This window comes from Mizuhopecten yessoensis, unplaced genomic scaffold (genome assembly GCF_002113885.1).
Source record: "Mizuhopecten yessoensis strain PY_sf001 unplaced genomic scaffold, ASM211388v2 scaffold716173, whole genome shotgun sequence".
NCBI lineage: Eukaryota > Metazoa > Mollusca > Bivalvia > Pectinida > Pectinidae > Mizuhopecten > Mizuhopecten yessoensis.
The window spans coordinates 70,934-98,650 of record NW_018479984.1 but is presented as its reverse complement, the minus strand read 5'-3'; the positions used below and the strand labels follow the sequence as shown (position 1 = coordinate 98,650).

The 27,717-nt window shown below is 33.6% G+C and overlaps 1 protein-coding gene across 4 annotated transcripts in view; it reads left to right on the top strand.

The window, feature by feature from the left end:
* Positions 1 to 27,717, top strand: part of LOC110441939 (protein Wnt-7b-like) — a 105,409-nt gene that overhangs the window by 51,488 nt on the left and 26,204 nt on the right. For 2 of the 4 annotated variants that reach the window (XM_021485254.1, XM_021485257.1), the window contains exon 2: positions 20,931 to 21,160. In XM_021485254.1, coding sequence (XP_021340929.1) covers positions 20,931 to 21,160 — 230 coding nt within the window. Of the gene's footprint in view, positions 1 to 15,794; positions 16,118 to 19,303; positions 19,517 to 20,930; positions 21,161 to 27,717 lie in introns of those variants that run through there. The other 2 variants (XM_021485255.1, XM_021485256.1) reach the window with 2 other exon arrangements.

Sequence of the window (27,717 nt, the reverse complement as noted above, 5' to 3'; positions counted from 1 at the left end):
TGATATGTATGGTAGTGGTATGTATGGTGGTGCTATGTATGGTCGTGATATGTATGGTGGTGATATGTATGGTAGTTATATGTTTGGTGGTGCTATGTATGAAAGTGATATATATGGTAGTTATATGGATGGTAATGATATGTATGGTAGTTATATGGATGGTAGTGATGTGTATGGTGGTGATATGTATGGTAGTGATATGTATGGTGGTGATATGTATGATAGTGATATGTATGGTAGTGATATGTATGGTAGTGATATGTATGATGGTGATATGTATGGTAGTGATATGGATGGTAGTGATCTGTATGGCAGTGATATAGATGGTAGTGATATGTATGGTAGTGATATGTATGGTAGTGATAAGTATGGGAGTGATATGGATGGTAGCTATATGGATGGTAGTGATATGCATGGTAGTGATATGTATGACAGTGATATGTATAGTAGTGATATGTATGGTAGTGATATGTATGGTAGTGATATGTATGGTAGTGATATGGATGGTAGTGAAATGTATGGTAGTGATATGTATGGTAGTTATATGGATGGTAGTTATATGGATGGAAGTGATATGTATGGTAGTTATATGTATGGTAGTGATATGTATGGTAGTTATAGGTATGGTGGTGATATGTATGATAGACATGGGAGTGCGGTCGGGGTACATTTGAGTATGGTGGTTATATGTATGGTAGTGATATGTATGATAGTGATATGTTGATATGTATGGTAGTGATATGGATGGTAGTGATATGTATGTTAGTGATATGGATGGTAGTGATATGTATGTTAGTGATATGGATGGTAGTGATATGTATGGTAGTTATATGTATGGTAGTGATATGTATGATAGACATGGGAGTGCGGTCGGCGTACATTTGACAACCGTTAATGCTTAACACAACATTATACTCTAATATTTATGATGTCTGCCAACTGTCCTGACATATTTTTTAGCATCCCTGTTAGCGTAGTGGAATTGCAGAATGTGTTTTCGAGTGTCTAAGTACACACCTGATAAAATTGATGTGAATAGGTCGTTTCGATCAAACCTTGCATCATCAGGGAATGAGGATTGTGCAAGTACTTGGCTTATTTTTATTAGTTGTCACCAGTTATCACATAAATATTTTCATGAAGTATATATAAATTTAAATACACGTTATTTCCTGAATTCCTTGTTAGTATCGTCTACCGCCACTTAACATGGAACTGTCTTAAAAGGATTATAATAGCTGTGAGAGTTCAACCTCCTTAGAAGGTAACAAGGCTGAGTTAATATCAACAAGAAAAGATATAAATAAAATCAGAAACAAGTGTGGAATCATACGCATGATCCATCACCGATAGGCCAGCACTACAAGTTATTACCCATCATATTAATGGTCTTACAGGGTTCAGATAGGAGGTCTTTTATAATTTCTTACAATAAAGAATTGCGAGCCGAGACAAGGTAGCGAAAGATTTTTGCTTCGCTTGTTGCGAGCCTGAATAAGGTAGCGAAAGGTTTTTGCTTCGGTTGTTGCGAGCCTGAATAAGGTAACGGAAGGTTTTTACTTCTGTTGTTGCCAGCCTGAATAATGTAGCGGAAGGTTTTTGCTTCGCTTGTTGCAAGCCTGAATAAGGTAGCGAAAGGTTTTTGCTTCGGTTGTTGTGAGCCTGAATAAGGTAGCGGAAGGTTTTTGCTTCTGTTGTTGCGAGTCTGAATAAGGTAGCGGAAGGTTTTTGCTTCGGTTGTTGCGAGCCTGAATAAGGTAGCAAAAGGTTTTTGCTTCGCTTGTTGCGAGCCTGAATAAGGTAGCGGGATGTTTTTGCTTCGATTGTTGTGAGCCTGAATAAGGTAGCGGAAGGTTTTTGCTTCTGTTGTTGCGGGTCTGAATAAGGTAGCGGAAGGTTTTTGCTTCGGTTGTTGCGAGCCTGAATAAGGTAGCGGAAGGTTTTTGCTTCGCTTGTTGCGAGCCTGAATAAGGCAGCGGAAGGTTTTTGCTTCGGTTTTTGCGAGCCTGAATAAGGTAGCGAAAGGTTTTTGCTTCGCTTGTTGCGAGCCTGAATAAGGTAGCAAAAGAATTTTGCTTCGCTTGTTGCGAGCCTGAATAAGGTAGCGGAAGGTTTTTGCTTCAGTTGTTGCGAGCCTGAATAAGGTAGCGGAAGGTTTTTGCTTCGGTTGTTGTGAGCCTGAATAAGGTAGCGGAAGGTTTTTGCTTAGGTTGTTTTCTATTAGGGGTTTGATGTTAGCAGCCGAACATTTCCCTTTATTAAGGCATATTGTCAACAACGCTAACGCCCATAGACAACTATTCACCCTGTTATCTTTGAGATAAAATGTGAGTGTTTAAGGTCCCGTTATCATTTGACTACAGGACTGAGGCTGGAAACTTAAACATTGAACATTGATTTACTGATTGTTATAAAATTGAATTGATAGGTAGGCATTTCGCGTATTACTGACCAATCACATTGCTTGCCCGTTAGAACATAGGTACATGCATGTATCTTAACTGTTTAAGATATAATGTTAATTTATTTGCATGCCTATTAAATATATTTGTTATTTAATTCTGTAATGGCAGTCTTTGAATTGCATATTTAAGATTATTACTTGCAAAAGATACTTCAGAAATGTCTTATTTCTTTTTTCTAACCATTGAAACACAAGTCTAGATACTTAATTTGTCATTTCCTCCTGAAAGGCTCATTGAACCTGATGCAGCCCCACCCCCCAGAAATCCCACTAGTCTGTATCTACTTAAGTTGTTGCTATTGCGTATACCTTAGGATGCAGCGGCATTTCCTGTCACATAAAACAAATGTGCATAGCTGGTCTGAAATATAACTGTCTGTACTCTATATCACATATTACTTTTATCATTTTTATTTCATGTAATTCTAAATAAATTAAAATTTCGTTTAAGGGTAATAAATATGACACAATTAAATGCATATGTTTCTGGTAGTGTTTATCCTGAAGTCTGTGTCACTTTCAAAATTTATGACACCACATAATGATGTATCGATAATAAAACTGCGTATTGATTTGTAAGGTATAACCTATATGACATTATATTTAATCTCCATATGTATATATGACACATCCAATGTAATACCTGTGTAACACCGGCATTCCTCACCTGTTCATCACAAACACAATTGTTTATACCTACCTGTGTACATAATTCCTGTTATGGTCTCACTGAGAAAATACTCCAAATATGTAAAATATGATGTGAAAGTCCACCGCTAACACTGTTTGATGTGTGTCACATCTGAGGATTCCTAAGAAGGGGGTCGAGAAAATATTTGTACATGTCGACTTAAAATGAGTGTAGACAGTCCACGACATGTTCTTTCATCTTGATTTGTACCGATCTGGATTATGAGCACTCGGGGGATGACGGGGGACGTGACCTGGATTGTCTGGTCTGTGATGGAGGAGGAGGTATTGACGATACCTTTTGGGTGGACAGATAACGTCTAACTGCCAATTACCTGATATGTGCAAAGCGTCTCGCAAAATTAACTTATTAACCTGTCAAGAGAGAAGATTTGAAACTGGTCATGATGTATACCGTTGTAAGGATTCGATGGGAGTAAGACAATGTGGTCAAGTCGAAACGAAAAACGATATTACAATCGAAAATAGCGTGGCACCAACACAAAAGGAACGAGAGAAAATTTTGAGATATGCAGCTTGTAACGCAGACAAAATCTTTTATTTGAAATGCCGTCTTGATCTTTTGACAGGAAATTATTTTATCTGAAGAAAGCAAGAGAAAAGCGAAGTGTAATCAGAACCTAAATTCGACCTCAAAAATGATGAAATTTTGGCGAAGTGTCCAACAAAGCAAATATTTTTACAGATATCTTTGGAAAGTTCACGGCAACACGACCATGTATTCGTGAAGGATAAACGTCTTGTGATCCTAGGACAAAAAAACATAGTGACGTAACGGTCTCAAAAAGAACCAGGAAAGTAAATAGGAAACTACAGAAACTGTAACGATCATAGCAAAAACGAAGACATCTATATCGTACAGGAAAAATGGTAAAAATCATGATGACGACCATTAAACTTGTTTTTATTATTCATAATGACGTTTAGAAACTATATGAAGAATTTTATTTGCAGTGATTCAATCTTAGATAATTATTTTATTTTAGTATATTAAGTTAGTGTAGCAACTGTTTGAAAAAAATACATTAGAAAGAAAATCAAAGTTCTGTTGACATAATTAGATATTCCATTTGGAACGCTAATGTGTTGCAATTTATTGTCACGAATAAAAACGAAATACGTTTTTAGAAAACTGTTTGGATGTCTATCTCTGTATATACTACTGGAAAATAACTCGCTATTTCGCAAAAAGAATTTGATTTAAACCGAAAAGCATGGAATTGCAGTTTAATGTTAATTCGTTGTATAATATTAAGAACAAAGAAATGTCAATTTGTATATTGCCAATTTAGTTTTATCTGTTGTGGAAGATCGGTATTTTGTGCCTGAACATCAGTTTCCTAATATTAGACGGGTGATCCAATAACTTAAGGAAAGCAGTTATATCATCAAAATCATTATAACGCCGGGTGTTATTTACATTAAACGCTCTTTGAAGCTGTTGAGTAGACAGAGTAGGTTGATTGGAACAAAATGGAACAAAAAATAATTTGGGTCACACTGCCTCGGTAAAGCGTTTTTATCAATAAATTCTCATTATATCTACTACATGAGTTTTATTCCGAACATATGTTTTGGTACCTGTTCTGGTTAAGATATAACAAGCATTAATAAGAAAAGTAACGATGTTCTTGGTGAAGCAGGTACACACGAAAACTTTTCCAGCTGACGTTCTATCAGCAAAAGTTATAATTGTGTTACTGTGTAGTTGTTTTATTTCGCGGGTTTAATATTTCGCGGTTGTCCCAATAAGAAATAGTTCGCAAGGATTATTTCACGCAACATTGCCAGGTACAAATCGTGCTGTCCTTGGTGACCGCGAATATAGCGAACTAAAATGCTCAAATTGATTACCAACCATAAAGTTTTTATTTTTTATAATATATTTGGTTATTGCACGATGTGTTTATAATGACAGAAAAATATGAGGTACACAACTGTTATCTCAAATTATACCGAAGACAATTGTATTACATATTTACCATCTTTGGCATATCGGCAATGTATTTAAGTCGGATATCGAGAAAACAGTAAAACTTCCGCGGTCTCACCACCAACAGTCCTACAATGTACCAGCCTGAGAGTATTTTATAGGTATTTCTCTCGAAGTCCCATTTTGTCTCAAACGAAGCCGTAAATGCACGTATTTTAACTCGGTGAATTCAAATACCCAGATACCAGATTTCTATTTTTGGCATCTTGGATGCATTTTTTTCACTTTTGATTGATACGTTTGTATCACGTTTGATACGTGATTCAAGTATAGCGAATGTTTGATTATGTTTTCTAAGTTCATCATGTATGTTTCGTATTTGATGTAAAATGTACTTTTGACGCATCTTTGATGTATGTTTCGCCTTAATATGTCGGTGTAACCATGTTTGTTTCACGTTTGATGCAGAATTTATATTTAACGTATGTTTAATGCACGCGTTTATATCTTTCACGTCAGATTAATGTATGTTTCACATCAGATTGATTATCACGTTTAACGTATTTTTGTTAATGTATAGTATATGTACTTTTCCTGATTGAACTCTTGTGTACGTAGATCTATATTTTGCACATTAATTATGTTACGTTTTTTCAGTTTTTATACAGAAGTATTTTTTTACGTTTATGTATGTCCTGTATATTAACATTGTTTAACACTTGTCTGTTCTCGATTTTTGATTCATACCTTATGTAGGATCTATTTGTCAAGTCATATAACTTTCACAAAGAAACATGTGTCAATTGAAAACGATTTCTATCTCGGCGTTTTACATGTACAACAAAACATACTAACGAACTATTATTTAGTATCGGGAATTTAAGCTCATTCATAAATTAAGTGACTTATTGTATGTACTATATTTGTGGTAAAGTTCATGCTTAGTCTTAATGAGTGACTGGATATCATACATTTGTCAGTATTAAGTTTCTTAATGAGTGACTAGATATTATATATTTGTATGTGTTAAGTTTCTTAATGAGTGACTAGATATTATATATTTGTCTGTGTTAAGTTTCTTGATGAGTGAAAAGATATGATATTTGTCAGTGTTATGTTTCTTGAAGAGTAGCTAGATGTGATATATTTGTCAGTGTTATGTTTCGTTGTCAGTGTTATGTTTCTTGAAGAGTGGCTAGATGTGATATATTTGTCAGTGTTATGTTTCGTTGTCAGTGTTATGTTTCTTGATGAGTGACTAGATATGATATATTTGTCAGTGTTATGTTTCGTTGTCAGTGTTATGTTTCTTGAAGAGTGGCTAGATGTGATATATTTGTCAGTGTTAAGTTTCTTGATGAGTGACTAGATATGATATATTTGTCAGATTTAAGGTTCATGAAAGGCCTTGGTGAGTCATTTTACATGGTATGCATGTTTGTCTTTGCTCTGGTGTAAACTTGATTCTTTCGATACAAAAAAAACCCAATTCCATGTTGTGCGGATATATGTTTACAGCATAGAATCTGAATGATGATATTTGAATAATAATAATTAGCCCTTAAATGATAAAAGCACAATTAAACACTTTAGTATTAAAAAATATCAGATCAAGGCCTAATAACGTACATTTACACTAAGGAGATTGTGTGCGATCTAGACTTTTCAACACACTTTTACATTATTACAAAACATTTGATATAGCGCCCTATCTAGCTAACATAAGCCACTCTAAAGCACTTAACAATACATATATATATATACAATTAATACACTTATATACATTAATCAATACAATTTTTGAGGACTTCGCAGGAGCTGCCGTATCAGGCGTTAACTACTAGTCCTATGTCATTCGGCTGATATTTCCCTATGTGCGTATGCCTGTGTGTGTGCTGGAGATGTAATTTGTTCTGTTTGTTGTGGGACTGAGCTTCCAACGGCATCATCTATAGTGCCAACACACTTGAATGCTACAGCACAGATACCGCAACATCCGCCCCAGACTAATTTATACTCCACTTGGGTTGTTGGATTTGTGTGGGCAGGAGAAAAACAATCTCTGAATATCCATGCGTACGCCGACTTCGGGGATCGAACCCCGGCCGGCTTCGTTGAATGCCAGAGTGTTAACCACTCGACCAATCCGCCCAGTATTATATCGTGTTTAATTTCTAATAAAAGCCCAGCTGATTTAGAAATAAATTTGATAAGATGTATAATTAAGAAAACAACTTAAGACGTGATAGAAGAAATTAACATTATAAAGCCGTTTGAGATCTAGGCTAACTGAAAACTGTTTGTTAAAATAAAACCATGTGAGATTTTTTTTTTTTTTACTATTAACATTATAAGATATGAACTATCTAATAAACACTTAACATTACAAAACCGTGAGATATTTGTTAATTAAAAACATTAACAGAACAAAACGTGAGAGATCTGGTTATAATAAAACTTTATGTTAAGGAACTGCGTGAAACGTATGCCCAGAAAAACATATCTTCACTATTGAACTGTTGAAGACTATGGTGTAATATAACTATAGCAGCATTCAACCATGTAATATCTATTTGTAATAAAACAATAACAATATAAAACGATGTAAGATCTATTTGTAATAAAACAATAACAGTATAAAACCGCGTAAGATCTATTTGTAATGAACCAATAACAGTATAAAACTGCGTAAGATATATTTGTAATAAACCAATAACAATATAAAACCGTGTAAGATCTATTTGTAATAAACCAATGACAGTATAACACCGTGTAAGATCTATTTGTAATAAACCCATGACAATATAAAACCGTGTAGGATCTATTTGTAATAAACCAATGACAATATAAAACCGTGTAAGATATATTTGTAATAAACCAAGGACAATATAAAACGATGTAAGATCTATTTCAAATAAACCAATGACAATATAAAACCGCGTAAGATCTACTTGTAATAAACCAATGACAGTAAAAAACGGTGAAAGATCTATTAGTAATAAACCAATGACAGTATAACAGCGTGTAAGATCTATTTGTAATAAACCAATAACAGTAAAAAAACGCGTAAGATCTTTTAATAATAAACCAATAACAGTATAAATCCGCGTAAGATCTGTTTGTAATAAACCAATAACAATATAAAACCATGCAAGATCTATTTGTAATAAACCAATAAAAATATAAAACCGTGCAAGATCTATTTGTAAAAAACCAATAACAATATAAAACCGTGTAAGATATATTTGTAATAAACCAAGGACAATATAAAACCGTGCAAGATCTATTTGTAAAAAACCAATAACAATATAAAACCGTGTAAGATCTAGTTGTAATAAACCAAGGACAATATAAAACCGTATAAGATCTATTTGTAATAAACCAATGACAATATAAAACCGTGAAAGATCTATTTGTTATAAATCAATGACAATATAAAACCGTGTAAGATATATTTGTAATAAACCAAGGACAATATAAAACCGTATAAGATCTATTTGTAATAAACCAATGACAGTATAAAACGGTGAAAGATCTATTTGTAATAAACCAATAACAGTATCACACCGCGTAAGATCTATTTGTAATAAACCAATAACAGTATAAAACCGCGTAAGATCTGTTTGTAATAAACCAATAACAATATAAAACGGTGTAAGATCTATTTGTAATAAACCAAGGACAATATAAAACCGTATAAGATCTATTTGTAATAAACCAATGACAGTAAAAAACGGTGAAAGATCTATTAGTAATAAACCAATGACAGTATAACACCGTGTAAGATCTATTTGTAATAAACCAATGACAATATAAAACCGAGTAAGATCTATTTGTAATAAACCAATGACAATATAAAACCGAGTAAGATCTATTTGTAATAAACCAATGACAGTAAAAAACGGGGAAAGATCTATTTGTAATAAACCAATAAAAGTATAAAACCGTGTAAGATCTATTTGTAATAAACCAATAACAGTAAAAAACCGCGTAAGATCTTTTAATAATAAATCAATAACACCTTTAAACTGTGAACGATCTGTTCGTAATAGAAATTGCAGTATAAAACCGAATACGATTTTTTTGTGATAAAACAATTACAGTATAAGTCCATGTAAGATTTATTCGTTATAACATAGTTACAGTTTATAACTGTGTAACTATACTCGTTATAAAAATTGCAGTATAAAACAGTTCCTTATTTCCACACGTTGGTTTTATTTGTAATACGTGTATTAATCCGTATATGACTTGCCTATACTTTGTTTGGGAACCAGCCCTACTCTATACCTTGATGCAGAAATAACGTGTATAAATCCGTATCTGCCTTGCCGATACCTTGTTTTGGAACAAGCCCTTTTCTATACCTTGTTTTGGAACCAGCCCTACTCTATACCTTGATGCAGGAATAACGTGTATAAATACGTATCTACCTTGCCTATAACTTGTTTGGGAGCCAGCCTTTCTCTATACCTTGATGTAGGGCTAGCGTGCCACTGTGGGCGGTACAACCCGAGCCGGGCTCCTTTGATCTTGTCCCGATGAGTGTAGAGTTGTAGAGACATCAGGTCCCCTCTTTACCACCAGACCCTTTGTGACAGCGCTCAATAAACCCCAAATCAACCAGTGAAGTCAGGTGAAAAAATTCATGCTTGTGTTATGTTCAACGTCTTGGATTTTAAAAAAACCTGAAAGACCACTTACACCACTTGGCGTTTCATAGCTTGCCAACATGTACATTGGATTTGCTTTGAAATTTAATGCGGACACGAAGAACAGTCTATGGAAATTATTATGTTAGAGGCGACAAGGTTGTATAAACTACGTCAGTCTTATGCCGTACATTCAGTTACACAGTTTTATTTGCCATGAAATTGAAATATAGCTTCAAATCAACTCATATTCATAGCTTTAGACATTCTACCGTCTTGTAAATTATTTGTATTCGAATGATATTTTAACAAAAATACACGATATTTTACCTATCAATATTCTGAACTTCCCAAAATTTAATTAAGAAAACATAAGTATGAAAGTAATCTGTAGAGTCTAGGTATATCATGTCAATCACACTCTGTAATGATTTATGTAACCTCATATTTTATAAACGATTTATTTTCTCTTCGTGAGGTGTCTTTTATATATAAGTAAGTGAAAATTTATCAAGGAAAAAGTACAATGAAAACAATAACAATCCACAATATCACTACAAAAGGACAAAATATAACACAGCATATCATCTACCTACATGGAAAAAGACCACATGGTCAACACACAAAGGTAAAATATATTTCAGAGTCAAAACACAAGGGAAACATATACCACACAACTGTACAAAATATAGCACAGGATTAATATAAAATGGCAAAATATATGTCAGGGTCAAAACACAAGGATAAAATATACCATACACCTGGACTAGGTGTATCACATGGTCAAAACACAAGGATAAAATACACAGGGTCAAATCACAAGGACAAAATGTATCACAGGGTTAACTAACAAGAGTTAAATATACCATACACCTGGACAAAATATATCACAGGATCAGTTTACAAGGACATAATATACCTTACACCTGGACAAAATATATCACAGGTTCAATTTACAAGGACATAATATACCTTACCCCTGGACAAAATATATCACAGGATCAATTTACACGGACATAATATACCTTACACCTGGACAAAATGTATCACAGGATCAAATTACAAGGACATAATATTCCTTACACCTGGACAAAATATATCACAGGATTAATTTACAAGGACATAATATACCTTACACCGGGACAAAATAGATCACAGGATCAATTTACAAGGACATAATATGCCTTACACCTGGACAAAATATATCACAGGAAAAATTTGCAAGGACATAATATACCTTACACCTGGACAAACTATATCACAGGATCAATTTACAAGGACATAATATGCCTTACACCTGGACAAAATATATCACAGGTTCAATTTACAAGGACATAATATACCTTACACCGGGACAAAATAGATCACAGGATCAATTTACAAGGACATAATATTCCTTACACCTGGACAAAATATATCACAGGTTCAATTTACAAGGACATAATATACCTTACACCGGGACAAAATATATCACAGGATCAATTTACACGGACATAATATACCTTACACCTGGACAAAATGTATCACAGGATCAAATTACAAGGACATAATATTCCTTACACCTGGACAAAATATGTCACAGGATCAATTTACAAGGACATAATATTCCTTACACCTGGACAAAATATATCACAGGTTCAATTTACAAGGACATAATATACCTTACATCTGGACAAAATATATCACAGGATCAATTTACAAAGACATGATATACCTTACTCCTGGACAAAAGATATCACAGGATCAATTTACAAGGACATAAAATACCTTACACCTGAACAAAATGTATCACAGGATCAATTTACAAGGACATAATATCCCTTACACCTGGACAAAATATATCACAGGATCAATTTACACGGACATAATATACCTTACACCTGGACAAAATGTATCACAGGATCAATTTACAAGGACATAAAATACCTTACACCTGAACAAAATGTATCACAGGATCAATTTACAAGGACATAAAATACCTTACACCTGAACAAAATGTATCACAGGATCAATTTACAAGGACATAATATACCTTACACCTGAACAAAATGTATCACAGGATCAAATTACAAGGACATAATATACCTTACACCTGGACAAAATATATCACAGGATCAATTCACAAGGACATAATATACCTTACACCTGGACAAACTATATCACAGGATCAATTTACAAGGACATAATATACCTTACACCTGGACAAAATTATATCACAGGGTTAAATCACAAGAATCAAATATACCATACACCTGGACAAAACATATTACGTGATCATTACTAGACTGGCTACCAGCCCCTAAGTTTAATGAAGATTTTCGCAGCTGCATTTTACTACTAACTTATCTCCCCCTAGTTTAAAACTCTATAATCAGACATCCAAGTGATCAAAATGTTTTGAGTTAAACTTTTTCTTACTAGTTCAATATTCTAGAGACAGTGGTCAGTCTAGATCAATACACAAGGACAAAATATACCATTCACCTGGACAAAACATATTACAAGGTCAACACACTAGTGCGAAATCTACCACACACCTGGACAAAACGCATCACAGGACCAAAACACAAGGACAAAATAAACCATAGCGTCCACACGCATGGACACAATCTACCACAGGTCTGACATATATACACCACAGAATTTTTCTATTTCACCTGATCAGTTAAAGTAATTGCTTTTAGTGTAATTTTCTGCAAATCAGTTGTCAAAGGTCATCATTCTGTCCTGAGGTTTAAGTGAACTTTTTCATACTAATGTTCATACTTTCAACATACTTTTCTATCGAAATAACTGCTCGCTAGCCTGCTATCTAGAGATGAACCTAGTATATATCAAAAAGTGATTTGCCTTTAGGCTTTTAGTATACCTTAACCTGTTATGGGTGATACTTTTCCGCTAAAATGTGTGATGATATCTTTAGAATTCACAACTTTGAACATCAGATATGTAATTCATTAGTGAGATGTCAACTAGCTTGACGATATCAACACTAGCGTCGATATAGTTTAGTTATGTGTGTATATTTAAAGGGGATCGCTTTACAGGCTGGTTATATTCACAGTAAATGGTTTCCTTGACCATGCGTACAGTGTCATACACACCATCACTCAATCACCTGTTTATTACTTCTCATTTCACGTGACCTCAGAAAGTGGCTACCTTCGTCAGCTACTAGTCCGTTGATGTCTTTATCAAGAGGCCACAGGTGCGAAAACCAACGAGCATTAAACCTCGATTGGTGAAACACAACCTTTGGATGCACAACAAGGACAGTTGTAAATGTTACATGTATACATGTATACATTATGTACATTTACAACCAATTGAAGCTAGTAAAATAAAATAACGTAGATTATAAATAAATTGTATATAATTTCAATACTAAGATCTGTAATAATATGTAATATTCTATAAATGTTCCGGTCGTTATCAATGTTGGTATTAAGTATACTTAATCATATTGGTATTTATTACACCTAATCTTGTTAATGATTATTATATACACATTAAGTACAACTGATCATATTCCAAAAAGTGAAGTCACTTTATACATTTCCGGTAACTTAACATCAGTCTATGAGCAATGATGACGTACATTTCTGTCAACGTCCCAAATGTTTATTTTATGGGTCTTTCTTTACGTCCACTGACCTTCGCCTCGTTTTGATGGGGTGATGCATTCGCTTACAAGTACGCTGTAAATGTTTCCAAAATCCTCTGAATCATACGGCGATATCCTACCTGTCATATCACTGTTCCTATCTCGTGTAACGCCTTCTCTCATCGCTTTGTATTTACAAGTAATGCTCCTGTAATCGTCAACATAAATCGTCTCAAACGGTGTACCTAACCTGACGGTCAAACTTGCATCAGTGCATCAAAAGGCAAATAATGCAACATATATCATATACATAACTGATATCAGTACTAAAATCCAAAGCTTAAACAATCTGTGATTCATAGTAAGAACGTAAAAAAACCCCACAAGAAGTCATATATCTAAGCTGGATAAGATTCTCCGTCTTAACCTGAATTAGAAATATTAGCGTGTATTTAGTACAGAGCAGAATCGTACTGATGACTGACCGAAAACAGAGGAAATCATTTTGTTATAATAGTTACTTTTTTACCTTGATTCACAGTTTCATTGTTAGCGGATGTACGACAATTTGCTGTACAATATATAAATATGACAAATAATTATAGATAATAAAGCCCTTTCCAGTCACATCGTAAATCTAAATCATGTACGTTTTTTTATGGATTGATCGACTTTCATCATAAGAAAGAATGGATACGAGTTTTAAAAATCTTTTTTACCCTTTTTTTTATTTTCCTTAGTTAGATAACACACTTTGTCACAGAATGAAAAGAAAATATGTCGCCATAATTGACATTGTTCACTGTGGCAATATGACGTCATTGTAGTGTTACATATGGCGCTACAGTTTGATAACATGTGTTATATTTCGAATATTGAAAAAGTCGTATCATTACACTGAGATAAAGATCAATCGGAAATTGTTTGTGACATTTCTCACATTATTGACGAGATCATAAGGACAATTGTTTTCTGGAATAATTGAAATGAACATACAGTGGCAATTTCCACTGTATTGTATATAGGATACTCTCATTTATTCTTAATCATCTAGTTATATTTTGTTTAACCTTTTGTCGAAATAGGACTTGATTGACTTTTTTCTCTTCTTTTGTGATAATGTAATTTAGGTAAACTCGATACCATAATAAAGGTGAATATAGAAAACTTTTAAGATTATTGTACGTAAAAGGAGCCATGATTTATATCACTGGAATACTAGCCCCGTGCACCTAGATCCAACATATAGCGGAACATGTAATGGATGACAAGCATTCCTTTTTTACAGTATGATATGCCTGTTTATAGTTTACACGTAACAATATTTAATGAACATCTATCATAACTGTTAGAAATATACTGATTTGCACTAAGGAACATATATGTAACTGATTATACTTTGAATTTTAATTCAAGACACGGTGTAAAAAAAACATATATTCTACAAATGACACACACTAAAGTTTTGATATTTTATATATATCAGTAAGCATTAACTTTAGTATTCATTTTACATTCATGTCATAATTAAAAGGAAAATTAAAAGATAAACCAAATTGCAACAAAAATGGCCCGTTTATGAAATATTTCAAAGTGAACGGTTACGGTATTTTAAGTAGAAGGAAAGTTTTAGAAAAACAGTTAAAAGCTGACTACAGCCTTTATAATTACTCAACGTACGTTTACGGAATGTGATATGGCAAATGTTCTAAAGTGATGACTGATATACGTTTGTTTGTCTATATGTTGGCTTAATCCAAATTAAAACTGCCCAAGCAATGAGACAAAGTAAACTTTGAACATTGACACCTAATGGACACGTCACAGGAACACAATACAAAATACACATACAAATAAAATTACCGTATTCAAAGGCTTGTTGCTGGAATAGCCCACGGATACATTTTGCAATAACCTTTCAATGTATGTGTATATATTCAAAGGAAACCAATATTATCAAGTAGTATTGGCAATCACAGAGAGCAATAAATACTGTAAAGATTGTTGGGCATCGACTGTTTATATTTCTGTTGAGTGGAGTAATACCCTAGCTATCATATCTTACTTGACAGTGCTTAGGTGACAGATCGACGGACCTAGATTAACTTTAACTATCATTGTAAGGCGAACAGAAATAAAAAGGCATGCTTGACTTGGCTGATAAACATGCATTTGAGGTGAGCGATATATGATATGTAGGTATGTTTACTCTGCCTGGTACCAGCAATGTAACTACAGAGGACCCAAGCGTATCTCACACTATCTTGTTGGATACACACCAGGGGGAGGCAACTTGTGCTCAATTAAGCGTGACTTCCAATGATAATTTGACGCCGAGAGGACGTTTTTGAACCAGCCTACCTGTCAGTGTTTAAACCAATCAAACATGATCATTTCATAAAGACGGACAGGTTAGCAGTGTAACAGATTGCCTCTGTCTGTTTCAGTTCGGACCATGTGGGGATCGAGGCGTTACTCCAGTTCTATTACTGTTGTACCGGGTTTTATTTTTGGATCCTTATGATATTATGATTATATCGTGTTAGATAGTTTGTAGTATTCAGAATTGGATTTGTACAAATGCACTAATCAGTGTTGTAGTCGTGTTAGTTAATACACCCGGAGTTCTCCAGAGAGGGTTGTCGCATGACCTGAGAATGTCTACAGATACAGAAGATAATGGGAGCTAGCAGACACACCAAGTTCTTGCTGGGAATACTCTACCTCTCCTATTGTGTGTACGGAAATTTCTTGTGAGTAATTGGGAGACATTTTTATTTTATGCAATTTTTTTTAATATCATTTATGACTGAATATGAAAACTATAGGTGGTATACATTATCTGAAGTTCCACCGCTCTCAAACGCGAGTGATAACATTCCCAGATGTACAGATAGGCTCGTAGGATATGATCATTGTTTTGTTGTAAAAAGATCCCATTTGTGTAGGAAGATCTTGTCGTAGCTCCCCCATGTATAGCTATCTATTTCATTTTTGCCCATTCTTTGACTGTTCAAGCAATCACAGACTGTCAGGACGAGTTAGCAAGAAGGCATCTTTAAAACTCAATGGTTCTAATTAAGACGGAGTGGATATAATTAAATCAGGGTTAGACACGAGGTATCGTTACCCGCTAGTTATTTGGTGAGGAGAGCTTTGTTCTAAACCAGCGTTTACTGCATATCGGGTTACTCTATTAAATAAATACTTTGCTCTCAAAGTGCTATACCACCTAGAGTTGGGGTATTTAAATAAATAATAGGTGTTTGCAAAATACCCGTCCATGAGTGACTTTTACACCGACACTATAGTCACGCATCTACTGATCCCGCGATCCCATTTCAGGTTAATTTGCAAACTGCAAAAAGTATTTAAAATTGAGTTTATCCTCTTAACGACATTAATTGCCGACCACCTGAACATGTATAATAATAGTTCTGCTGTATATTTAAAAAGGATGACTTCCGAGCATACTCTGCAACAATGTCATAAAAAACATGTAGGGTTTATGTGTAAATTATTATTTGAGAAACTTCAAGAGCCTACTTCAAATATTCAAATATAAATAACACCTTGTAGAAATGATACCGTGAGATGTAACATGAATAAAAGTGATAAAACTGGGGCGGATAACGATAAACCTGTGTTATACAAAAATATGCAGACATTTAAACGAAAGCAGACAAATATAGAACTAGGGCGAATCAAGTATACAAGGACAATTATGATATATTAGAGACGAATACATAACTTATAGATTGTTATCTTATAATGTACCTACACTCGTACGAGCATTGCATATGTTGAAATTAGCTATGGCCTCAGCTTGACCACAGGCGGTCAGTGTGAACACTGAGACGTCTAGTGGTTTACTTGTCACTCTGACACACATTTCAGGATAATTTGAAATTACCTATTCACATGTAACGTACTGTATTAACAGGGATTGAAACAAATAACTAGAGCTGAACTGTGGGATCATATGTGCCGGTAGATGTCACTCAAATATCACTCTAGTATTGTATTGAAGGGTGGACTGATAACAGGAAATAATAGGCCTCAGCATATGATGTCAGTATATGTCTATATTTCTGAAATAATTAATCATTAAATAATTCACAAACCCTGTCAGTTAAATATATCAACTCATATATTTAAATAACTGGATATTTTTTGTTTCAAGCTACAAAAATACTACAGGTAATGTTGTAAAATTGTTTGATCTAAAATTCCAACAGATTCTATTCTTATAATTCAATTTAAATATTTGTTTTTATTTAACGAATTTTAAGTGTATGAACAAGTATGTCTACAAGTGCGATGTTAAACTTATTAAGTTCGTAGATATTTCTGGATAGTCCTACAGACGTAAGGACAAGGTGGTATGTTAACTTCGCGTGATAGGTCCCCGACCGACATGGCATTGTTGTCTGTCTGATACTAGCTAGCGTGTGGAACTCGTCACTACTCTAACATGACCCTCGTAACACTGAGTAACCACTTGACAATACTGATTTAATACTCAAGTGTTGAACATGCCAAATCACACTAAATTTTAAACCTTTGAAGTTAACTCCTTAAAGTATAGAAATTAAGAGGAGGATGAAATAAGACGCGTTGATCACGACACAGTAAAAATAAGACTGGAATTGTTTGTGACATTTCTCACATTATCACAGAGATCACCCACAGAGCTGCGTAAGCTATGTTAAACGGTGTAGGTAGAGTACAATATCAAAACTGAACCTGCAAAGAAATTAAATAAGTTATTAATTAATTTTTGTTTAAATAAAAAAAAACAGGGAGAGTTGTTCGATATATTTATATGTCATTTTGTATGATAGATACTACTTTGTATCAGTATATACTGGGTATATTGTGAATTCTAGGCAGAAGATACACCTTGTAGATAAACGCTAACAGGGCTGTGTTGCCATAGACCGGGATTTACGTGATATTTACCAACATAAACTTATGTGTATGTTCCTTACTCTCCTCTTACACACTATAATATGTTCTTCAATCAGGTCATAACAACGAATGGTTCTGATAACAATCTGGAGATATTGTCATCAGACGGGAGAAGAGTACCGTGTTTGTTTGAGACAGGAAATTTGAAACTACCAGCACTGTAGATATATTTAAGTGAAGTAATTTAAAATTGTGTTATTGACAGTGTTACTTTTACAATCATACGCATTTTCTAGGAAGTGGTCTGGCGCCTCTACCATCTATTAGAGTAAAACGTTCACCACCAACCGATATTTACTTTAGATAACATTTACCACAAAACAAAATATTTGAAATATATCTTTAAAATTTTTGAATTTAAATCATTTTAATCTGTAATTGCTCCTCGTAAAATAAAAGTAATTGTCGGAAGATTTGACAGATAGGAGATAAAATCAACCTACACATAAAAATGTGTTTTAACAATTTTCAAAATCGGAATTTGATTAACAAATTTTAGGAGTGCCGCTGATGATATGTTGTAGGTGTGATAAGGTACATATTTTATAGATGCGTGAGAATCACTTTATCGCCTGGCTGCCATTCTAGAAGCCGGCAACATTAACATGTTATATACATTTTACCTATAAGTAAAGATGTCTCGTCTTAGATACCAATCTGTATAGATAAGATGTATATGTTTATGCTGCGTCCCATGTCGTACGAAGAATGTCGCCTATTTGTTACGTTTGCAATGAAGTTAAAGCAAGGCTTACTGACCCTTTACCTATCTCTCACGTTCATCTATAGAGTTTTATTATCGATGAAATTGGTCACCATTATTTGTCAGTGTAACGATTTAGTGATGTCATCTCTAGACTGCACTTCACGGTATATTACATTAGAGTTAGGGGATGAGTAAGGAGTGATTATACTTCCTGTTGTTAACCGGGTATGATTGTATCACATTTGCGTCTGAATTATTTATTTACATCCAGTTTATGGTCTCTGAACAAATTGCATTACACGCGTTTAGTACCATGAACACATATCTCCCTAAACGTGAATAAGATTTGGTGGTTAGATTGATATATGTCTCCGGGGGAACCAGTTAGGAGCTTATAATTAGGCATGTTTGCTACGATGACAGTATCGATTCTCACGCTCATCAAGGGCCTCACAGTGCTCTTGGTGTACACCTGGTAAGTTGAAAGTTTGTGTTCTCAATTCTTTAAATCTGATTCGATAAATTTAAGTACAGTTTTATTTTATAAGGACTTCAACTTCGGTTTAATAATTCAATTGAATCATTCTGTTATATGATTTAATTGATATTACTTTTGGTGAAATAATATTAACGTCACTTTAAACATATAGTATGTTTACTCTGTTATCGTCGATTCTAATCATGATTAGATTTATTTTATTATAAGAATTTTATTATTATATTTAGGAGTTTACTGCAACTATTATCACATGGACAAATTTAAGCCATAACATGAACTTAGTTGGAGAAAAATATTATTGAGTTTTCATAGAATTTTGTTTTAGGAACATAGATATCTTGAGTGCCGAAGTCGAGATTTTGGTCCAAAGATGTTTATGGATATATATAATATCAATACGATATCTCGAATAAGTTAATTTGAGATATTTTCGTAGTCAATACAACGTCGACATTGCGAAGTTTACCCGTGTAGGTTTTTACATGGTATTGACGCCACTCTGACTTTACTAGGAATATATTTGACATGTTATTCGTTCTCATAGAGCAAATCATGTTTCGCTATTATTTATAATAATATGAATTGACAGATTTTTATACATTTGATTTCAGGACATATTTAACATGTAAATATACCTTTTACGACTTGTACATAAATGTAATATATATATATATTACATGCTATATTAACATTGACTGTTAGGTGGAACGTCCGAGGTCCGGGCACTTTTGTTACTGTATACAATGATCCCCTTTGATACTTTACCCGTATGTCTTAGACAAATCATCTCATTCGTTCTGATACAAAAAATTATTGTTGACATTCGGATCGTGAACATTAGCTATTGTTATTTACGTTCACGAAATGTTTTCAGATGCTAGACCTTTTTAATATTGTTAAGACATGTAGATAACAATGTAATTACATGTAGTAGAATTAACGTTCCATGTAACAGTATGATAATAGGTCTTAAACATATTTTTACCCATAATTGTCTCCAATATTTCTTCCTTAAACCAAGCATTTACCTTACAATGTGATGTAAGAAATATTTCTTACACATTTATGAATTATGAAACAATCGTAAGTAACAGTCTTTCAGTAAACTCATTTTATCAAGTCTAGTATACGCACTGGGAATTCAATTGTAAATACCTTTAGCAATGGATAAGGAAACTAATATCAGCTTCACCTTTTTCAAAACTGCAGATCAATCTGTATTAGAATTTGTCTGCGTAATGATGTCATTAACATATTGTTATATATCTGGATTATTTAAGCATAAACAATTCTCATTGGTTTCTTCGTCATTAAAAAACAATAAAATGATACAACAATATGTCACTGTTTGATTAGCATATTCCTGATTGTTTGTGTTTTGTTTTTCCAGGGCACTTTCGCAGGTCGTGGCCCTCCGTGCTAACATCATCTGTAATAAGATTCCAGGACTAGCACCAAAACAGCGGTCTATATGTAGGAAAAGACCAGACGCTATTGTCACTATTGGGGAGGGAGTACAGATGGGCATGAAGGAGTGTCGTCATCAATTTAGAAACAATCGTTGGAACTGCTCTAGTATAGGAACAGACTACAACATGTTTGGGAATACCCATCCTGTAGGTGAGTACAAAAGGAATAGAAGACTTCCCCTTAACAGTTATTGTCAACCTTGAAACTGTTTCCAAGATTGTCTTGTTGGATTTAGAAGTTTTGGTTTTATTTTGTTTAACGTCCTATCAACACCTTAGATAGTTTTAGGACGTCGATGGACAAATATAGGTAATAAATATAGGTAATATCGCAGATATGTTCTTTACGTTCGGAACATTTTTGGAATTGAAATCTTTGAAAAGAATCACGTTTTTTTCTTTTATTTGGGATTAGCTTGGAAATATTGAACTTCAAAATTGCGTATAGCGATTTGCTTTGTTTATTTTACAATCCATAAAAGTGCAAACAATTTCGATGTCTTTCCCGTATTAACATTGGTAATTTCGCTTAAAAATATCTTTTACCACAAAATCACTTTTTTTTTCTGTTTATAATTTATTTATCAGTGTTCTTCGATTAGCATTTTGCCAAACCACATCTATACGTCAATACTTACATCAAACAAGGAGGCTGTATGACAAGGTTTAACAGTTCAGCAGAAATACCAACTATCAATATACTGTAAAATAAACCTAAAACTGTATGTCATATAACGTCCCTTAATATAACCGAATCTATGTATTGAACCGGTTCATTAAACTTTGTTACGCATCTGTTTAAAAGTAAGAAGTGCCTATTCCTCGTATTCCACAATCCACCTACCTACAAATATAACATAGCAATACCTAGCACAGTGAAGGTTACATATGTACATATTGAAACGATATCTTATTTAGAATTGTAACATTGTCCTTTGTGATCATAATGACGTTTGCATCATAAATTGATATACATATTGAAGCCATCATCAATATCAGCTATCTTTGCATTTAAGCTGGAGTTGGTTTGCTTCAAACGTAGACATACTTATATTTTGTTTGATCACTGCAAATGCGTTATATTTCTGTTTAGACTACAGAGATAAACTGGTAAATAACAGGTTAGTTTAATCTGTACAAATTCTTCAATATATTTACGTATCCCAGACTCCTTAACCTAAAGGATCGATGTTATATCCACAGGACACCTATCATAGAACGCATTATCCAATTAAAAGACATAGAAATTATTTTGCTGCTCATTTCAAGTATCTTCTTAACATTATTTTTTGTAACATGGCGACTGCTTATCAGCATACTTTATCGAAAATTACGTGGTGTAAATAATAGGATAAATATCATGATATTTATCGGGGTCTGTTTAATCCGTACTCTTAAAACAAAAAGGGAAAGTTTAAATTGTAAATATATTTGGTCATATATGTGTTTCGTTAACAATGAAATCCATTTGAGAAAGGATTATACATCACAGCCAGTTAAGTGTTAATAACCTTTTTACAATACATACTAACCAACATGAAGAAAGTCATAACAAAAGAAAGAAAATGATATCAAGCTTAAACACTACGACAAGCACTGTTATGTTTTACACAGAGTATGCGCTGTCTCCCATAGTCAAGTACTCATTAAAACTAATTTTATTACATACTCAAGTTGGTATGTAGTTTAAGGATAACAAAGGTTTTTCACGTGATAACATTGGGACGTAAAACAAAATACTGATATGGCGTTATAATTTACGACAAACGCAGATTTATGATGGTTCTATTCTTACATTGGGCAAAATGTGCACGTAATTTTAACATTTCGTGACCCAAAGCGGTAAAATACAATGAAAAGAATTTCTATGATCAGTTGTTATTAAAAATACCTTCATTCTTTATATATTGTTTTCTAGGTGACAAACATTGATACTAATGATATAAATTATTTATCAATGCAAGAATTTCTTACCGTATATATCCAAATAATCTTATGTCTTTAGTCTTTAGCGTGGCGCTACATGAGATTTCTTTTATAAAAGCATCATCGATACGAAACTTATTAGTCTGAATCCTGTTTTAAGTAGGAGAAGCATAAATTAGTGTATTGTTGTGCTAATCTTCTTTATGTGTCTATTTGTAATCCATATAAATATAATATATTTGTAATGCAGTGGTATTACTGTTGCACTCGTTTCTATTATAAGGAAAGTGTGAAATGATATGAAGATGAAGATACTTTGAGAAGATCAATACATATTTTTGTGAGAGCAGAGCGAACCATTATAAAACTGTATATAGCCTGCTGGTGTGATGTCCGGCTAATGTAGGCTGTTTTATTACTGACTCTCTTTATTGTCATACCCAGTCAGGTTAGGTGTCTTTCTTGTCAATGTCTGCTGTCATTGGCCATTATAAATACATCAGATATGTCCACTTGGTGTGAGGGAACGAGGTTCACCATTTTGGGTTAACTTAGGGGTCATTTGAGGATAGAAAGGCTGCTAGACACGACTGATAGGGTTTAGTAGTGAGGAGATAAGTTGGTAATACATATGTACTATAAATGGTAAGGAATTAGTTGAAGATTTTGTCTTGTTCGATTGTTGAATTCGAGATGTGTAATTGCCTGCATAATAAGGGGTTCGGTACAGAACATGAACGTTTGTTGCTAGTAACATTTGATACAGTATGTACATGTGTGTTACCAGTAACATTTGATACAGTATGTAGATGTGAGTGTTACCAGTAACATTTGATACAGTATATAGATGTGTATTACCAATAACATTTGATACAGTATATAGATGTGTGTTACCAGTAACATTTGATACAGTCTGTAGATGTGAGTGTTACCAGTAACATTTGATACAGTATGTAGATGTGAGTGTTACCAGTATCATTTGATACAGTATGTAGATGTGAGTGTTACCAGTAACATTTGATACAGTATATAGATTTGTGTTACCAGTAACATTTGATACAGTGTATAGATGTTTTTTTACCAGTAACATTTGATACAGTATATAGATATGTGTAACCAGTAACGTTTGATACAGTATATATATGTGTGTTACCAGATACAGTATATAGACGTGTGTTACCAGTAACATTTGATACAGTACATAGATGTGTGTGACCAGTAACATTTGATACAGTATGTAGATGTGTGTGACCAGTAACATTTGATACAGTATGTAGATGTGTGTGACCAGTAACATTTGATACAGTACATAGATGTGTGTGACCAGTAACATTTGATACAGTACATAGATGTGTGTTACCAGTAACATTTGATACAGTCTGTAGATGTGAGTGTTACCAGTAACATTTGATACAGTCTGTAGATGTGAGTGTTACCAGTAACATTTGATACAGTATATAGATGTGTGTTGCCAGTAACATTTGGTACAGTATATAGATGTGTGTTACCAGTAACATTTGATACATTATATAGATGTGTGTGACCAGAAACATTTGATACAGAATATAGATGTGTGTGACCAGTAACATTTGATACATTATATAGATGTGTGTTACCAGTAACATGTGAAACAGTATATAGATGTGTGTTACCAGTAACATTTGATACATTATATAGATGTGTGTTACCAGTAACATGTGAAACAGTATATAGATGTGTGTTACCAGTAACATTTTATACAGTATGTAGATGTGAGTGTTACCAGTAACATTTGATACAGTATGTAGATGTGTGTGACCAGTATCATTTTATACAGCATGTAAATGTGTGTGTGACCAGTAACATTTGATACAGTATATAGATGTGTGTGACCAGTAACATTTGATACATTATATAGATGTGTGTTACCAGTAACATGTGAAACAGTATATAGATGTGTGTTACCAGTAACATTTTATACAGTATGTAGATGTGAGTGTTACCAGTAACATTTGATACAGTATGTAGATGTAAGTGTTACCAGTAACATTTGATACAGTATATAGATTTGTGTTACCAGTAACATTTGATACAGTGTATAGATGTTTTTTTACCAGTAACATTTGATACAGTATACAGATATGTGTAACCAGTAACGTTTGATACAGTATATATATGTGTGTTACCAGATACAGTATATAGACGTGTGTTACCAGTAACATTTGATACAGTATATTGATGTGTGTTACCAGTAACATTTGATACAGTATATAGATGTGTGTAACCAGTAACGTTTGATACAGTATATAGACGTGTGTTACCAGTAACATTTGATACAGTATATAGATGTGTGTTACCAGTAACATTTGATACAGTATATAGATATGTGTAACCAGTAACGTTTGATACAGTATATATATGTGTGTTACCAGTAACATTTGATACAGTATGTAGATGTGTGTCACCAGTGATATTTGAGACAGTATATAGATGTGTGTCACCAGTAATATTTGAGACAGTATATAGATGTGTGTCACCAGTAATATTTGAGACAGTATGTAGATGTGTGTTACCAGTAACATTTGATACAGTGTATAGATGTTTTTTTACCAGTAACATTTGCTACAGTATATAGCTATGTGTGACCAGTAACGTTTGATACAGTATATAGATACATGTAGTAGAATTAACGTTCCATGTAACAGTATGATAATAGGTCTTAAACATATTATCATACTGTTACATGGAACGTTAATTCTACTACATGTAATTAACGTTCCATGTAACAGTATGATAATATGTTTAAGACCTATTATCATACTGTTACATGGAACGTTAATTCTACTACATGTAATTAACGTTCCATGTAACAGTATGATAATAGGTCTTAAACATATTATCATACTGTTACGTATCAAGTGTTACTGGTCACACACACATTTACATCCTGTATCAAATGTTACTGGTAACACACGTCTATATACTGTATCAAATATTACTGGTAACACACATAGCTACATACTGTATCAAATGATACTGGTAACACACATAGCTACATACTGTATCAAATGATACTGGTAACACACAATTCTACATACTGTATCAAATGATACTGGTAACACAAATATCTACATACTGTATCAAGTATGATTAAACAAGGGCTTCACCAGATGGTCATAGACCTTGTCTTGCGTCAAAGAGTCCAAGGAAACAACCTCTTTGACGCAAGACAATATTTGAGACAGTATGTAGATGTGTTTTTTACCAGTAACATTTGCTACAGTATGTAGATGTGAGTGTTACTGGTAACACTCACATCTACATACTGTATCAAATGTTCCTGGTAACACACAATTATATACTGTATCAAATGGTACTGGTAACACACATCTAAATACTGTATCAAATGTTCCTGGTAACACACAATTATATACTGTATCAAATAATACTGGTAACACACATAGCTACATACTGTATCAAATGATACTGGTAACACACATCTACATCCTGTCTCAAATATTACTGGTGACACGCATCTACATACTGTATCAAATGATACTGGTAACACACATATATATACTGTATCAAATGGTACTGGTAACACACATCTACCTACTGTCTCAAATATTACTGGTGACACATATCTACATACTATATCAAATGTTACTGGTAATACACATCTATATACTGTTTCACATGTTACTAATAACACACATCTATATACAGTATGTAGATGTGTGCGACCAGTAACCTTTGATTCAGTATATAGATGTGTGTTACTGGTAACACACATCTACATCCTGTCTCAAATATTACTGGTGACGCACATCTATATACTGTCTCAAATATCACTGGTGACACACATCTACATACTAAATGTTACTGGTAACAAACACATCTACATACTGTATCAAGTGTTACTGGTCACACACGTCTATATACTGTATCAAATGGTACTGGTAACACACATCTACATACTAAATGTTACTGGTAACACTCACATCTACATACTGTAGCAAATGTTACTGGTAACCAACGCACACGCTCATATACTGTATCAAATAATACTGGTAACACACATATATATACTGTATCAAACGTTACTGGTAACACACATATATCTACTGTATCAAACGTTACTGGTAACACACACATGTACATGCTGTATCAAATGTTACTCTTGTCTTGCGTCAAAGAGTCCAAGGAAACAACCTCTTTGACGCAAGACAATATTTGAGACAGTATATAGATGTGTATTACCAATAACATTTGATACAGTATTTAGATGTGTGTTACCAGTAACATTTGATACAGTATGTAGAATTGTGTGTTACCAGTATCATTTGATACAGTATATAGATGTGTGTCACCAGTTACATTTGATACAGTATATAAATGTGTGTTACCAGTAACATTTGATACAGTATGTAGATATGTGTCACCAGTAATATTTGAGACAGTATATAGATGTGTGTCACCAGTAATATTTGAGACAGTAGGTAGATGTGTGTTACCAGTAACATTTGATACAGTATATACATGTGTGTTACAAGTAATATTTGATACAGTATATGAGCGTGTGCGTTGGGACTAAGCTGGTTGGAATTAAATCGGTTAACACTACAATGTTGAAAAGATAACGAGCGACATGATATACGGTATACTTCACCAACAAATCCATTTAATGTGTCGACGACTTGCCATTTGTTGTGGTTTGTATAGTTCCAAAATATCAAGTGAACAATATTCAAATTTGATTAAAGTGACGTTTATTGGGTCATGAATCGGTCGTTAAGAAACCAA